This window comes from Aulostomus chinensis, chromosome 14, assembly GCF_037954235.1.
Source record: "Aulostomus chinensis isolate RoL2024-O1b breed Wild chromosome 14, RoL_Achi_v1.0, whole genome shotgun sequence".
Classification (NCBI taxonomy): domain Eukaryota; kingdom Metazoa; phylum Chordata; class Actinopteri; order Syngnathiformes; family Aulostomidae; genus Aulostomus; species Aulostomus chinensis.
Genome location: NC_141333.1, coordinates 7,881,597 through 7,895,512, shown reverse-complemented (window position 1 = coordinate 7,895,512; position 13,916 = coordinate 7,881,597). Strand labels below are relative to the sequence as shown.

The 13,916-nt window shown below is 42.1% G+C and overlaps 2 protein-coding genes across 6 annotated transcripts in view; both read right to left on the bottom strand.

Moving 5' to 3' along the window:
- Positions 1 to 1,384: 1,384 nt before the first annotated feature.
- On the bottom strand, positions 1,385 to 9,988 carry mfsd12b (major facilitator superfamily domain containing 12b). The gene is made up of 9 exons (XM_086223506.1): positions 6,402 to 9,988; positions 5,144 to 5,354; positions 4,452 to 4,578; positions 4,181 to 4,366; positions 3,489 to 3,581; positions 3,322 to 3,414; positions 2,478 to 2,651; positions 1,811 to 1,905; positions 1,385 to 1,721 (listed from the first exon to the last, which is right to left on the bottom strand). Exons 1-9 carry the CDS (start codon positions 6,676 to 6,678, stop codon positions 1,565 to 1,567), a joined length of 1,413 nt encoding a protein of 470 aa, XP_086079632.1. The 5' UTR covers positions 6,679 to 9,988; the 3' UTR covers positions 1,385 to 1,564.
- A 159-nt stretch (positions 9,989 to 10,147) lies between these two features.
- csnk1g2b (casein kinase 1, gamma 2b) overlaps positions 10,148 to 13,916 on the bottom strand; it is a 36,415-nt gene continuing 32,646 nt past the window's right edge. For all 5 annotated transcript variants that reach the window (XM_086223501.1, XM_086223504.1, XM_086223503.1 and 2 more), the window contains 2 exons: positions 13,206 to 13,312; positions 10,148 to 10,930 (listed from right to left, as the gene is read on the bottom strand). In XM_086223501.1, coding sequence (XP_086079627.1) covers positions 10,876 to 10,930; positions 13,206 to 13,312 — 162 coding nt within the window. In that variant the 3' untranslated portion in view covers positions 10,148 to 10,875. The remainder of the gene's footprint in view (positions 10,931 to 13,205; positions 13,313 to 13,916) is intronic.

The window sequence follows — 13,916 nt, the reverse complement described above, 5'->3', positions numbered from 1 at the left end:
AATTCTTCAAAAACAAAGTCCCTGAAATTGTCAGGAAGGACAACTTAGGGTCAGAAAATAACCTTCCCCTGGTCACGGTATCCAGGACAAGTCACATGCTCAGTGTTTTGTTGTCCGCAAACTGACAGAATGTTTCCACATTTCAACAGTAAAAGTTTGGCTCAGCTTTAGCTAGAGAGAGTACAATTTAAAATACAACTTTCAAAGTATTCATTATACCATTTGCAGGAAGTTTAGAAGGTAATATGAAACTATAGAATACAGACATACAGGAACAGCCAGAATAAAGTGAGAAGTTAATGTAACTACGAATCAAAAATGAATTATGTGTCTTGTCCTCACAGCTTCTTTGAGTAGTTCTTTCTGCAGTGTAGTGGAATGTATATTTTATAAAACTTAATTTCTTGTAAGATTAAACAAGTGCCACACATAAAAATCATTCACAGTTAAAGGCCAAGTCAGGATAATGTCATCTTTCACATAATGTCATGTGATTTTCAGATATGACTATTGCATATTTATCTTCATTAGATATTAATACATAATACTTGGAAGTTGGTGTATTTTTTTTTTAAATATTAAGGTTTATAGATTCTGAAGGAAAAAAAAAAACTTTTCCAGGACTAATTTTATGAGAACTAATTTGTGAATCGCTGTAAACAATTGTGTGAAGTGAGGCGATATTGAATATTCACACACATTGTTATAAAAAATCGGAAAAATAAACATGTCATAAAATTAAAATATCAATGCCAGAGTCAACAAACCCATTATTGTCTTTGTAAAGGTGGACATCACGGCAGATATGCTGCATTTGGATTGCTTAAGACGTTCCTTTATGATAGAGTGTATAGTTGGGCTGCTTAGGCTGGCCCTGAGATATGCTGCTATAGGCCTAGACTGCTGGGGGATCTCCCATGGTGCACTGGGCTTCTCTCTCCTCCTCTCTGTCCTCCTGTACTCATACGTGTTACGAACTCGTCTTCTTCTCTGGAGTCTTTGTGCTTCCCCACTTCCCAGATCCCTGACTGCTGCTGCTGCTGCTGCTGGAGGAGGCTGCAGACCTGAAGAGGCTCAAGCTGCCACCCGTAGCTCCACCTGCTCACGTCCATGTCTGTTCATCAGTCTCTTCCTCTTTCTCCATTATCTGTCTTTGTCTCTGCCCCGCTCTCCTGGTCTCTTTCCCCCCCAACCGGTCAAAGCAGAAGGCCGTCCCCACTGATCCTGGATCTGCTTGAAGTTCCTGCCTGTTAAAAGGAAGGTGTTTGTTGCCGCTGTTGCAGGGTGTGCTTGCTGATGGAGCATTGTTGGGTGTAGATTCATTGAAGGAGTGTGAACTTGAGAACATGAGAGAACTTTTATTGGGATTTGGTGCCATACAAATAAAACTGACTTGCCTTTAGAATGGACCCAGTGAGGAGTCTGCTGAGTGAAGGTGATATGACACTTGTGACTGAAACATTCAAATCTGACTTACACAGACAAACATCTAAAGAGGCACTTGTGTATAATGATACACCGCAGGATTGCTTTTTCTTTTTCTGAGCAGAACAGAATTGTAATTTCAAGGACAAGTGTGTAAGCCCTGATATTTCCGCATCCTGATTGGCCAGGAGAACAGCGTGCACAGACACGCCGCAGCGGCCAAGCCAACGCCTCCAGTTACTGTGGCCATGACATCACGGTAAAACCAAACACAGTCTGGACAGCAGGCTTCGGTGCTGTAGGGGAGAAAAACTTTGGGTTAAATGTCAAATAGATTAATTTTCTGGTTCCCTTCCTCGGGAGTGTCCGTGATAGTGAGTCTCACCTGCATGGTCTGATGCTCTGGATGAGAACGACCCCGACCCCGTTCGCCACCTTGTCTGTGAAGCTCATTAAGCCGTAAACGAACGCTCCGCTTTGCTGCCAAAAAAAAAGAAAAGAAAAAACAGAATATGAATGATGAATGAATGTGAATGAATTATCTACAGTCTTTATCGGTCCATTAATCACTTGAGTAGAGAGGTAACAGCTTTGCTGGTGTCAATATTGACATTTCTCTCCTAATATATAAAAATATCTGTAAAAAGTGGCAATTCGGTGGTTGAAAATGTGTGATTTTGAAATGTAGAAGTGCAAGAAATACCTTTTGTGATTTAGCTGGAATAGAATAGAATAAATAGACTTGTCAACAAGTAGCAGAAAAAGGTAATGTTTGATAAAGAGAAGATTATAAGTCACACACTGATGACTGAGCAGCTGATTTACAATGTGACTCTTAAAAACAAAACAAAACAAAAAGGATGAATTGTACATTATGACCTTTTGACCCCAGTGAGGCCAATAAGTGAGGTTTTTTGTTTTTTAAGTGTGGTTGTGATTCCTCTCAATTCCAGAAGGGGGAGACAAAAGTCCCACACAATAGCTTAACTTTAATTCCATGAGTCCAAAACAGATTTCCGTCAACTGTTAGCGGGGTTAGTATCTCCACGCACCGTCAGCTCCCCGATGAGTGAGGCTGTCATGGACAGAGACATGACCAGAATGATAGCCGAACCGGCCCCCAGCAGCACCGCCGCTCCATAGATGCCGTTTGCTCCCAGGTTCTTATCCACAATCACCCAGATAGCGAAGCCAAACACCAAGAGCAGGCCGACTAAATATGTCGCCTGACGACAGATTCATAGAAATTCATTCATTCAATTCAGCCATTTAGTAAGAAGTCTTTAGAGTGTCAAGGTTATAACTGCTTCCACAAAGTTGTTTTATATTTGTGATGCTGTTTATTTGTCTCTCAGTAAAAAAAAAAAAAAATCCAGGTTGATATTTGGGAAACTTGTTGGAGAGCGGGAGCATTTGGGTCAAAGTAGAATTCAGCACCTTCTGGAACAGATCTAAATCTCACGTTCATGAACCTTGCAAGGTAAAGCATTTAATTAGTGGAATGATCGGAGGATAGACTGGGTGACTCACATGCACAGTAGGAGGTGTCACAGATCTCAGAAATGTCAGTTTAACCAGTCTTCACTAATTTTAAAAATACTTTTGGTTTTTGGGTTTTTTTTTTTTTTTTTTAACTTGAGCATGTTTGTCTTCTTCTGGCAAACACTGGCAGAATCTCCAGTCTCCCTCAGGATATCAGCATTGTATCAGTGTTACTGGATGCCTTCCAGGCCAAGAGAGCCAGACAAGCTCCTGCTCGTCCAGATGATCCGTCTGCTTCCGGATTCGTTAACCAGAATAATCCATCTAAGACACCTAAGTATAGAAATAGTACACACACACGCATGCACGCACGCACACACACACACACAAAAGCAAATGAAAGCTGACACTCACGCTGATGCCGACAAGCTTGCTGAGTGGTTTCATGATCAGAGAGCTCATGAAGCCGCTGATGTACATCACCAGCGGTATGATGGCGATGAAGTTCTGAGAAGACAGGGAAGTCTTCATCATCAGCCGGTCACATGGTGACTGACATAATTTGGGTGAATGTGTTTTACCTTTGGCAACATCAGTGAGTTGGTGAGATAAAGTGACACGTAGGCCTGAGACAAATTGACGGTGAGCCTTGTGCACATGTAGAGGAAGGCCACCTGCTCAACAAAAATAAAGCAGCCTTTAGAAGACCAATCCTAAAACTAAATATCTTTGCATATTTTCTTGGGGCTAACAGACAACTATTTGTTCATTTCTAAGATGACTTTCCAAGAGCATTATCGGTTCAAATCTTGAAAATAACTTCGGGCATGTGGTGAGAAGCAGTTTATTTTTAATGGGATGTTTTTAGAAATGTGTCATGCAAGTTCCAAGTAACACTTCCTTCAGTATGTCATATCTGTTTTGACTTCCTTCGATTTTTGGTTTGCAACATCAAAAGGATCAGTAAATCAACTCGACTAAAAAAAAACACCAAAAATATCACTGTTAGCATCTATTATCATCGTTCAGGTGAGTTAACACGAAAAGTCTGCAAAATCAGTGCGGCCTTCACATTCACCGTGACCACTGTACACCAGTGAGTTCAAGCATTTGTGAGTGGAACTAATTTCAGCTTTGAAAATCTTCAGTAAAAGCAAAAGTAATAAAGAATGTGAAAGAGCTACGGGCTCTATGTTCAAGTATATGTGGCTTTACATTTTAATTGAGAGAAATAAGAAGAGACGAATGCATCCGGAGGAGATGTAGGAGTCACCTGGTAGAAAGACGGCTCTTTCAGCCAGTTCTTCCACTCAAATACAGGACCGGGCAAAGGTTCCTGCAATGGTGACGAAGTGAGCAGTCGGTTCTCTCTCGCTGTTCCAGACTTTTTCTCTTTTGTTCCGATATGGAATATCAGGGAGAACAACGTTCCGATGCCCAGCATAATGAAGGCCAGCATCTATTGATGAGAGAGGAAGAGGCTCAGGTGAAAATCAGGATTTTTCCCGGTGCGGTTAAACATCTCCTCATTTTTTTTTTCTCACCCTGAACAGAGGGATGTCTCCCGGTCCCAGGTTGTCTGTGATGGCCGAGTCCACATGAGCCTGGAAGTGAAAGAGCAGCCAGGCAACACCATACACTGTGATATTGGCCACCACGGTGAAGGCATACCTGTATTCAGACATGTTGTTATGAGAACAGGTCGTCTCAGCGAAATGTCACACTTGCCTCACTAATTAACAACTCCCTGATAAACAAAAATTGCCCTGAAACCTGAAGTCTGTCAGTTTGTCAGCTGATCTCGAGAAGGATGAATAGAAATACGTGCAGGAAAAACTGCAGCCCTTAAGTGCGTAACACGCAAGCACAGGGACTTTGTGCCACAGCTGAGAGGTAAATTAAGGGTGAATCCACTCAGAGAAAGAATTCAATTTTTGCATCAGAAGGTTGTCCTCACATTCATAGAGCAAGTCTCTTAATAAAGAGTATTGATGTCTCTGTTCATCTCCAGATTCAGTCATTAGTACATAAACTCATCAGCAGGCTGCTTGAGGTTTGTCATGTGGCTTCTTGTTGTTTTTCCACTCCACTGTAACTGCAGGACAGGTCTTCATTTCCCCCATGGGAACAAGATAATCTATCTTGTTTGATTTCCTCTTGGCGAATGCCATGCTCTTACTACTATGATGTCATTCGTTTCTATGCCGGCGGGACGTTCCAGGTGACATCGGCTCACCTGTACGCGGTGAGCTCCACCTTGGCGCTCTCACTGGACACCAGCTCCGGGATGAGGGACAGGTGGGAGATCTGAGTGGCCGCCCAGCCGAACTGGAAGATGATGATGAAGGGGGAGTAGTAAAGGATCTGGATCCACTGGGGGGTGGTGGCGGTACAGGCCAAGCACGGGATGAAGATGAAGGGGAAGGTCAGGAGAACACAAACTGTTCCTGGTAAGAAGACCAGACAGAGGATATGATTTTGTGTGTGTGTGTGTGTGTGTGTGTGTGTGTGTGTGTGTGTGTGTGTGTGTGTGTGTGTGTCAGAACAAGTTATCAACAACAAGGTAACCTGGAATAAGAAGTACATCACAGATCAGAAAATACAAACAGCAGGATTCATAGTCTACACCTAAAATAAAAACATAGAAATATAAAAACACGCTTCTTGTTTTAAAAGGTTGAATATTGCAAATGTACCTACACAATACTGACATTATGATAACTCCTTCCTGCTGTATCACTGAGGATTGGATCAGGCCTGATCTTGGAAAATAAGAACGTGGTAATTTCACATTTTAGAAAAATTGGTCCTTTTTTTTTTTACATAAAAAGGTGGATTCACTGAATTATTTATACTGCTGTAGTGCACCAGTTTGACACAAGTGTAGTTACGTAGAAAGTTTATTTCCTGTGGTTTCAGAGTGACGGCATCAAACTAAAAGTATTCAGATGATGACCTAAGGAATTAAAGTCTTCCAAATCCATGTCCACCACTGCTTTATCTGGACTTAAGCTTTGTATTACATTTAGTGTTAAATTTCTATACTATTATAATATTAATTCAAATGACGGACGCATTTATGCAAGTTTCCTTTACCCTTCATTTAAATGAAATTTGAATAATTCAAGACACAAGTAGAATATGAAGCGGATGGAATTCTACGAATCACATCGCTGACAAAACTTCAGGACTTTTACTCGAAGCAGTGCACTGTCCCGCTCTGTTGCTCTAAAATAGACTTATCAGGCAACAGTGTAAAGTTATGATACAAATCTAAATTATGATTTTGATTTGGACTTTTTATTCTCATAATTACAATTTATTTCAATATGTTCACGTTTATCTTTTTTCCCCCTCTAACCTAATTCGTTTTGCATAATTACGAGTCTAAGGAGGGATTATTTTGGTTCCAAAAGACAAAGAAAATCGGTCCCTTCGGAAGGTGCTGCAGGACGCATCGGGTCTCCTGAGTTAGTTCATATACTGATACTCACCCAGTGCATGCCGGCCTTTTCTTTTTCCGTGTCTCAGGCTGCCTGGACGTCTGTCGGATCCATATCCCACCAGAGGGGTGCACACTCCATCTGCTATCTGACCGATGAGCAGCATCACACCTGCGTAGCTGCTCTGGAAGCCGAGCACCGAGTGCAGGTAGACCAGTAGGTAGGTGAACCACATCGAGGCGCACAGGTCGTTCAGAAAGTGGCCCACTGCGTAACATATTCGCCTGCAGACTGGCAGGGACCGAACCGCAGGCACAGACTGCTCCATGATGAATTTGTGATAAAACTTCCTTTATTCACAATTAGAGATCTGTCCGTTTTGTATTTACAAATACATAATGCAAATAGTTACACTAACAGAGCAAAAAAAAAAAAAAAAAAAAAAAAAAAAAAAGCACAGTTCAACCTTGCATGGTTTGAGCATCTCCAAAAAAAATCTGCCCAATTAATTCATAATAAACGCAGTGTAAAGGATTAAGCCAAAGTGGTTCCCCACGCTGGTCAGCTGAAGCGGTTTAGCTTTCAGCTGAATTTTAACGCTCCAACAAAAGCTTCTGTGGATGCAGCAGCGACGACTTCACGCGTAAAAAGCGCGCTGGCGCACATCTGGTGGTTCCTATAATTAGTCTACAGTTTAAATAAGACAGCTCCCAACACATACTGCAATATACACGCCTCATGACTGCTGCGTGGGATGAATAATCAAGCAGTGGTCAGAGAACTCGTGAGATTCAACACTGATTCTTTTTTGCTGTTGTTGTTGTTGTTCTCCAGGTGGCAAAATGGTTCCAACTCAAGACACCTTCGTCGTCCAAATTATGCCTTCACAGTCAAATAATTCTTTTATCATCTAAAAAATTATGTTTGAAAACGCCACATGCCAAAAATAATACTTTTGTGAAGGTAATAATCTCCAGGTGTGTGTCAATTCTAAAGATTTCCAGGAGTTTCCCATTGGATTTGCTTGTAAGTCATCAACTTCACTGTGGATTTACAAGAGAGTGGATTCAGGACCTCAATGGGGGGGGGGGGGGGGGGGATTCTAGCAACAGCTTCAGTATGAGTGCCATGACAGTGGTTATCAACTCATGTGTCCCAGTGCCTATAATGGTTACCGTAGAGGAAGAACAAGCCAGACACTCAACCAGGAGCAGGAATTATTAATCCCACGACAGGACTGCGGCTGCACCTTGCAAAAACGAAGCCCATAAGACTGCAGGAATTCATGTTTAGAACTATCAATAACTATTAAACGAATGGGTTGCATAGATAAACCCCTGTATACAAACATAATTCAATCCGGTAATTAGCCGTATTTGCAAATCTTTTAAGGTCATCAAGCTCTAAGTCTTAAGGGCTTTAATCACACTTTAATTAGATCTGTATTTGACTTGGAAAGGACTACGCAACAATGAAATGTTTTTGAAATTAACTATAGCCGGGGGGGGGGGGGGGGGGGACAAGATGGGTGGTGGGGGGCACCAGATGTAAATGGACCCCTTTTATGTCATTATTTTTTGGGATGTCACTGCAGGATATAAACACTGGAGTAATTGAGCAAATTTGCCTCAAGGTTTGAGAAGCGAGCTTGTGATTGCACGGGTTCAATCTGCAGACGGGCAGTATCAAAACTAGGTGAAGAAATTAGCAAAGGAGCGCTTGCCCCTTCCTCACTACCACTACTGAGGTGCCCTTGAGCAAAGGGAGTACAGGCTGATAACAGGGAGATAAAATGGCATCGAACATTTAAGGTCTCGTTCTATTGAGTTTCACATCCATCCAGTGAGGCAGCGTCAGCAGCGCCAGAGCACTGACCTGTGGAATGGAACAGCGACATAATCCACCATACTCATTTTATTTACCTAGCATAGCAGGTCAAAATGGCTGCTGAGAAAAGGGAAACAGAAGTGGGCCAGGTGTGACGTGAGCCCTCAAGAGGCCGGTACCCACACACAATTGTTAATTATCTAATCGGTAAATACTCTTTAAAGTATTCTTTATTTTTAGGCACACGGGGGGATTTGCTGCCTCTGGTTTCCATTTTGATATAGGCTAACAAGTGCTACTGCAGCCTACAAATCAATACAGGAATCTTCTTAACAAGTCACACGTCCAGAAGAACAGTACACCAGCTGACAGTGCTCACTTTGTCAATATTTTATGAATATATTTATATATACATATTTAATTTAGAAAACTGACCCTAAAATGAGCAAACCCCCTAAGATAGGCCAGCTAGTAGCCTAAATATGCTAAAGCGAATGCTTGAGGACAGGCCCATCATACTCCAGGGGTCATGATGGTGTTGACCCTGGGGAGAAGAAAACCACCGTCATGACACTGCAACCAGCTTTAAAGCAGACGTTAGCTCGCTAACTCACAAACACTGCTGCCTGATACAGGCCCCAGGTCTCACATGCGGGTAGCTGGTAGTCAAACTGCTTGTACCGAACGGGGTTCACGACACGCGTCTTCATTCAAGTGACTGTGAAACAGTTGCCAGACATCTTGTTTCGACCAGTTTTCACACAAGACCCCAAAGTACAAAGGAAAGTTGTACTTTGAATGCAGGGAAATATATGGAAGACGGTAGCATGATGGTAAATGTGGTATGTAGACTGCTTTTAACATTGCAAGTCCCCCAACTGTGCGTAAGTAAAACCCTATGAATGCTGGAGTAGATTCTTTTTCAACTACTCAAATCCATTATACGTGACCAAAAAAAATTGAGATTTTAAAAGTGGGGGAAAAAAAAAAAAAATCCTGCACACAACTTGTTACACATACGCCTCATTTGCCAGAAAACAAGGACACAAGTAAAAATAACCGAGCAGGAGAAACATGAAACCGCAGTTGTGAGCAGCAGCGAGGAAGTGGGGGAAAAAAAAAGAAAGAAAGAAAGAAGAGGCAATCGATTTTTCCGATCCAGTAGCCTTTGAATTTGAGGAGCCCATTCATTATAGTGACACGATGCATCTTTAAAAACAAGTCCAGGATGAAGAGAAGCACGTCTGTCTGTGACCGACAAAATGAAACAATGGAGCAAATAGATATGTCGTCGGCTAGATCTCTTTGAGCTGGCGCTGCGTGACGCCTCCCCAAACCAAACGCCGCCACTGCACAGATGTGTTGATTGTCATAGCAGCGTGAAAATGTATATACTGTTTTTAAGTGATAGTGAGGGATGTGCACAGTCATTATTACACATATTCATACAAATAAAAACCTGCAGATTTGCAAGCACGCACACAGAGACAGACAGACACACACACACACACACACACACACACGCACACACACAGACACAGACACAGTAATCCAGTGAGCATTTGGGACAGATTAGATAAAATGTCATTGCGGGACACTCACTTGAGCTTTAAACATTTTACTTAGAAAGGCACAAACTATGATTTCCTGGTAAATTATTCTGATGTAAGAAATAAAAGTTGAAAGACATATCTTCACCCCCCCCCCCATGTAAATCAACATTTTCTGCCATAACTCAGATATAAGCGTCATGAAGGACTCTTCCTAGATCAGTCTTTATTAAGTTGTTTTCTTATTGTTAATTGCAAACCTAAAGTTTCCACTGTAATTGTTTTTTTCTTCCAAAAGTGCAATAATAAGAGAGCTTAATATCTGTTTCTCTCAATCTTCCACAGTACCTGAGGCCAGTGACTGTGCTACAAAGTCCACGTTGACAGACAAAAAAGAAAGCCAGAGTGAGATAGAGAGAGAAAAAAAAAAAAAAGAACTCCAGAACACTACAACATAAAAATAAGTTTTCAATGCAGGGATTTGACTTCGAAACTGAGGATTCAATTACAAAAAAAGAGAAAAAAATTACATAAAAATCCTCCAAATTCTGTTATAGATGAAATGCTTCCTGTGTCTCTCTGATTTAACATCAGCATAATTCACCTTTTCCTCTTTACCTTGATCCCAAAACGCACACCAAAGGAAGAAAAGGAAAGAAATTAACAATTTCCTAAGGAGCAGATTTCTTCCACATGAACCACTGATGGGTCCCCCTGATCAACAGCTGACTGTTGGAACAACAAACCTTCTTTATGGAATCTAGAATACAACAACTGTTTCAAACAGTATCTTTTTTTCATATTCACGCCACAGTAATCGAGTTTCATTGTTACAGCTTTTTTACTTTTTCTCAAGCCCCCCGATGTAATGCAGGTGAGTTTATTTTCCGTCGATAAAGGAATCAAGAGTCTGTGGAGTCAGTAGGACTGCAACATTCCTTTAACTCGCCAGCAGCCAGGGAGCACTGAGAATGAGAAAGAGAGAGAGAGAGCGAGGGAGGTACAGAGTGACAGGGGGAGGTAAAGTGAGAGGGAGAAAGAGGTGAGGGGGAAGCTGGACAGAGAGGGGACAGAGGGGTCTGTGTAGTTTCTTCCGTTTAAAACTTGACAGTGACCACAATGTTTCAAGTTCTCTCCAATCTCTTCTTTCACTTGTGCCTCTGGAGGGCTTTCCTCTTTCTTCTTTTGAAGAAACAACAGCACCTGCAGGCAAATGGAGAACACTTTATTGAACAAAACAAGTTAAAAAAAAAACATGGCAGCTGGTCAGGGCTGTGTGAAAAAAGTGTCACTCCAATTCCTGGATATTTAAGGCTCGTCCGTCACTGTCCCAGTATAATTTGTCATTAAAAAAATGTAAAAATTCTCACTGTGTAACACACACACAACTTGTATACCAGCAGCAGTTCTTTTTATCACCGTATTCCCACAGATACTTGATCAAATGAACCCCACACTATCCCTGGTGTGGAAAAACGGGTGTTACGGTGAGTTCTGCCTCCCTGTTGAGAACTGCATCATCACAGGAGCCAGAAAGCTTTGTTGTAACGATGTTAAGACAAATAACTGCTTAAAACAACACAAGCTTCTCTCAGCTCACGCTACAAAGAGTCTCGGTTTGGAATTTCATCCCCGTTTTAGTGTTTTGGACTAGAATAATAAATGGCTGGCTGCAATTCTCAGGAGGTAGTGAAAGACCCCTGCTGAATCAATTCATCCAAACTGAAAATTAGTTCTGGTTATCTATCATAGGATATCTCAGAACAAACTTTGGTCAGTTGTTGTTCATTACTGTGTTTGATAAATCCCAAAATGGTTATCAGCACTTTACTTGTTCTGCTTTGAAAGACTTCTTTGTCCCACTTGCATAAAAACAACCCTTTTCTGAGCTCACCATCCGTAATTTGGAACGCAAACAGCCTTTTAAACTCAACACCACAGAGTTCTCCGTAATACTGACTGATAATCAGATCATTTACTATCATTAATGAACTAAGAAACAAGACGGGTGGGAAGCAGAACTCCTCTGTAAAATCACTTCAACGTCACAACCACGGACACTAAAGTCTCCACATTCGCTCTGCTCCTGCAGCCAGCTGCCTAAACTGTGGTTCATTCTCCAGGTAGGACGAGCGCTTTGCCTCGCCGTCACCGTAGAACGTAGCTCTGCTGCTACATGCACACAAAATCTAACCACCTATTTTCTATATTTCTCTCCTCAGATGTTTTCCGAGACATACTTCAATACACCGTTTGGCTGTCCGGATGACAGCGTTTGCTACTTTTCGAGCCGAAGCCAAATACTGTCCGTCTCAACAGAACGTCAGCAGCCACGTCACTGCCAGTCGGAGTTATGGATGGTCCGGTGCATCCAGATATGAAGCCGGATCTCTGATCACTCAGGCAAGATGGGAACAGATCTAGTTATAAAAAAGGTTGACACCGTTCACTGGTTCCGCTACTTTGAATTCAGAACTGATACACAACAGTACTTGTTGGTACAGTACTATTCTCTTGATACCGAGTAAGTTCAACAGAAGTGTTACTGACATGATGCTAGCGCCTACTGTCTGTTGCAGTCTATGATGATGTCATCCCTATCATAGTGTCCGTGTTCTGTAGCAGCTCCCTGTAAACAGTACAAACTGTTTCCTCCTACAGTTTCAGACAAAATCTGACGTAACGCTGCCGCTTGCCCTGACTGCTTTCTACAGGTTTCGGAATGACACCACACTTTACTCTTCCCAGGCACCAAATGTCTTCTGTACTACTGAAATTATTTGGTCGCTACCCTTAAAAGTACCACGCTCAGGACCAAACCCTTATTTTGGAGACTCCTGCACGCAACATAGGTTTAAACTTTGGGAACGCTGTGCATATGTACACGAGTGCACATGACATAATAACATGGATGCTTTGAGCCCGAAAACCTGAGAATCAAAGAAAAGGAATTTGAAATTTGTAACCACAACTGTAAAAATAGCTTTTACCCATCTTTTCTCTATTCTCTACATGTAAATTTCTATATTCGAGTTAGTCGAAGCAGCAGGATTGAAAATTCTATCCACTGATGACTCAGCTTCACCAGTCAAAATAACCCCCATCACTGGTGGCAGATTACATCAGCTGCACCTACTTAGCATTAATCCTGCGACTGCTAAAATTAATCTTTGGGATGTTTTCAGAGACAAACTGTTTGTAGAATCCCGAATAGAGTAACATGCGAGGTCAGAGATGGCGGGTGTATGATAGATATCCTGACTGTCTGCCTAACCACACAGACCTTGAATAAGCACAATAACTGATGAAATTCCTCTACAATAACACGCAAAAACACACAATCAGAAGCTTCCCTCTCTCAAATTGATTGACAAGTTGTTTAATGTAATCAAACGCTGGACAACTGTGCTGGTGGGATCAGCTGTCAGAGCGTAAAGGAAGTCAGTGTGGAAAGTGAAAAGCCCTTGATGTTTCATACTTTGTTTCGTCGGCCACTTCAACCTCGGTGGGAGCGGTGATGGGAGCGTTGGAGTGTCCAGCTGTGGGATCATCAGTGTTCAGCTCGCCATTCGTTGAGCTCATCACCTGCACGGGTACAAAAGGACGGCAGAGCGCTCAGAAACACACACACACACACACATACATACATACACACGGAGCCGATGACTGTAGGGTGATGAACATTCACATTGAGATTTAACTTCTGTTTACCAGCCATCTCTTATACGGAGAGCAGCTTAGCGTGTACAGACCTGGATTGCCTCAACTAAAGCAACTTCACAAAAGTTTACAAGCTGCAGTTCTATTAGCTGAACACTGTGTGGCAGATTTGAGCCACAACACGAACAATGGAGGCCACAGATATGAGGAGATTTACAAACTGTTTAATAAATATGGAAAATAGCAATGCAACGTGTGATAGTTTGGATTGCTCTTCCATATTCAGACCAAAACTTAGATGCCGTTGTACTTCAAATTCAGAGTTAATTCATTTTTTGGAATGATTTAAGAGTCAGACAGCTAAATGTCATCCCTGTGCGGCCCTTCCTGTGAGCAGCCTATTAGCAGATGAGGCAAATGACGCAGGTGGAGCAAACAGAACGGACACATGGGGATTCAGACAGTCGGATGCACACACTCAGGAGAGTCGGACAGAGCACCCGACAGGCAGGCAGTGTGAGGTCAGTGT

Excerpts from the sequence above, each read along its gene's own strand:
- mfsd12b (XM_086223506.1), bottom strand. The coding sequence starts at position 6,678 with ATGGAGCAGTCTGTGCCTGCGGTTCGGTCCCTGCCAGTCTGCAGGCGA. Across the intron at positions 5,355-6,401 it reads AAAAGGCCGGCATGCACTGG|GAACAGTTTGTGTTCTCCTG; the intron begins GTGAGTATCAGT and ends TCTTCTTACCAG. Across the intron at positions 3,415-3,488 it reads ACTCACTGATGTTGCCAAAG|AACTTCATCGCCATCATACC; the intron begins GTAAAACACATT and ends CTGTCTTCTCAG.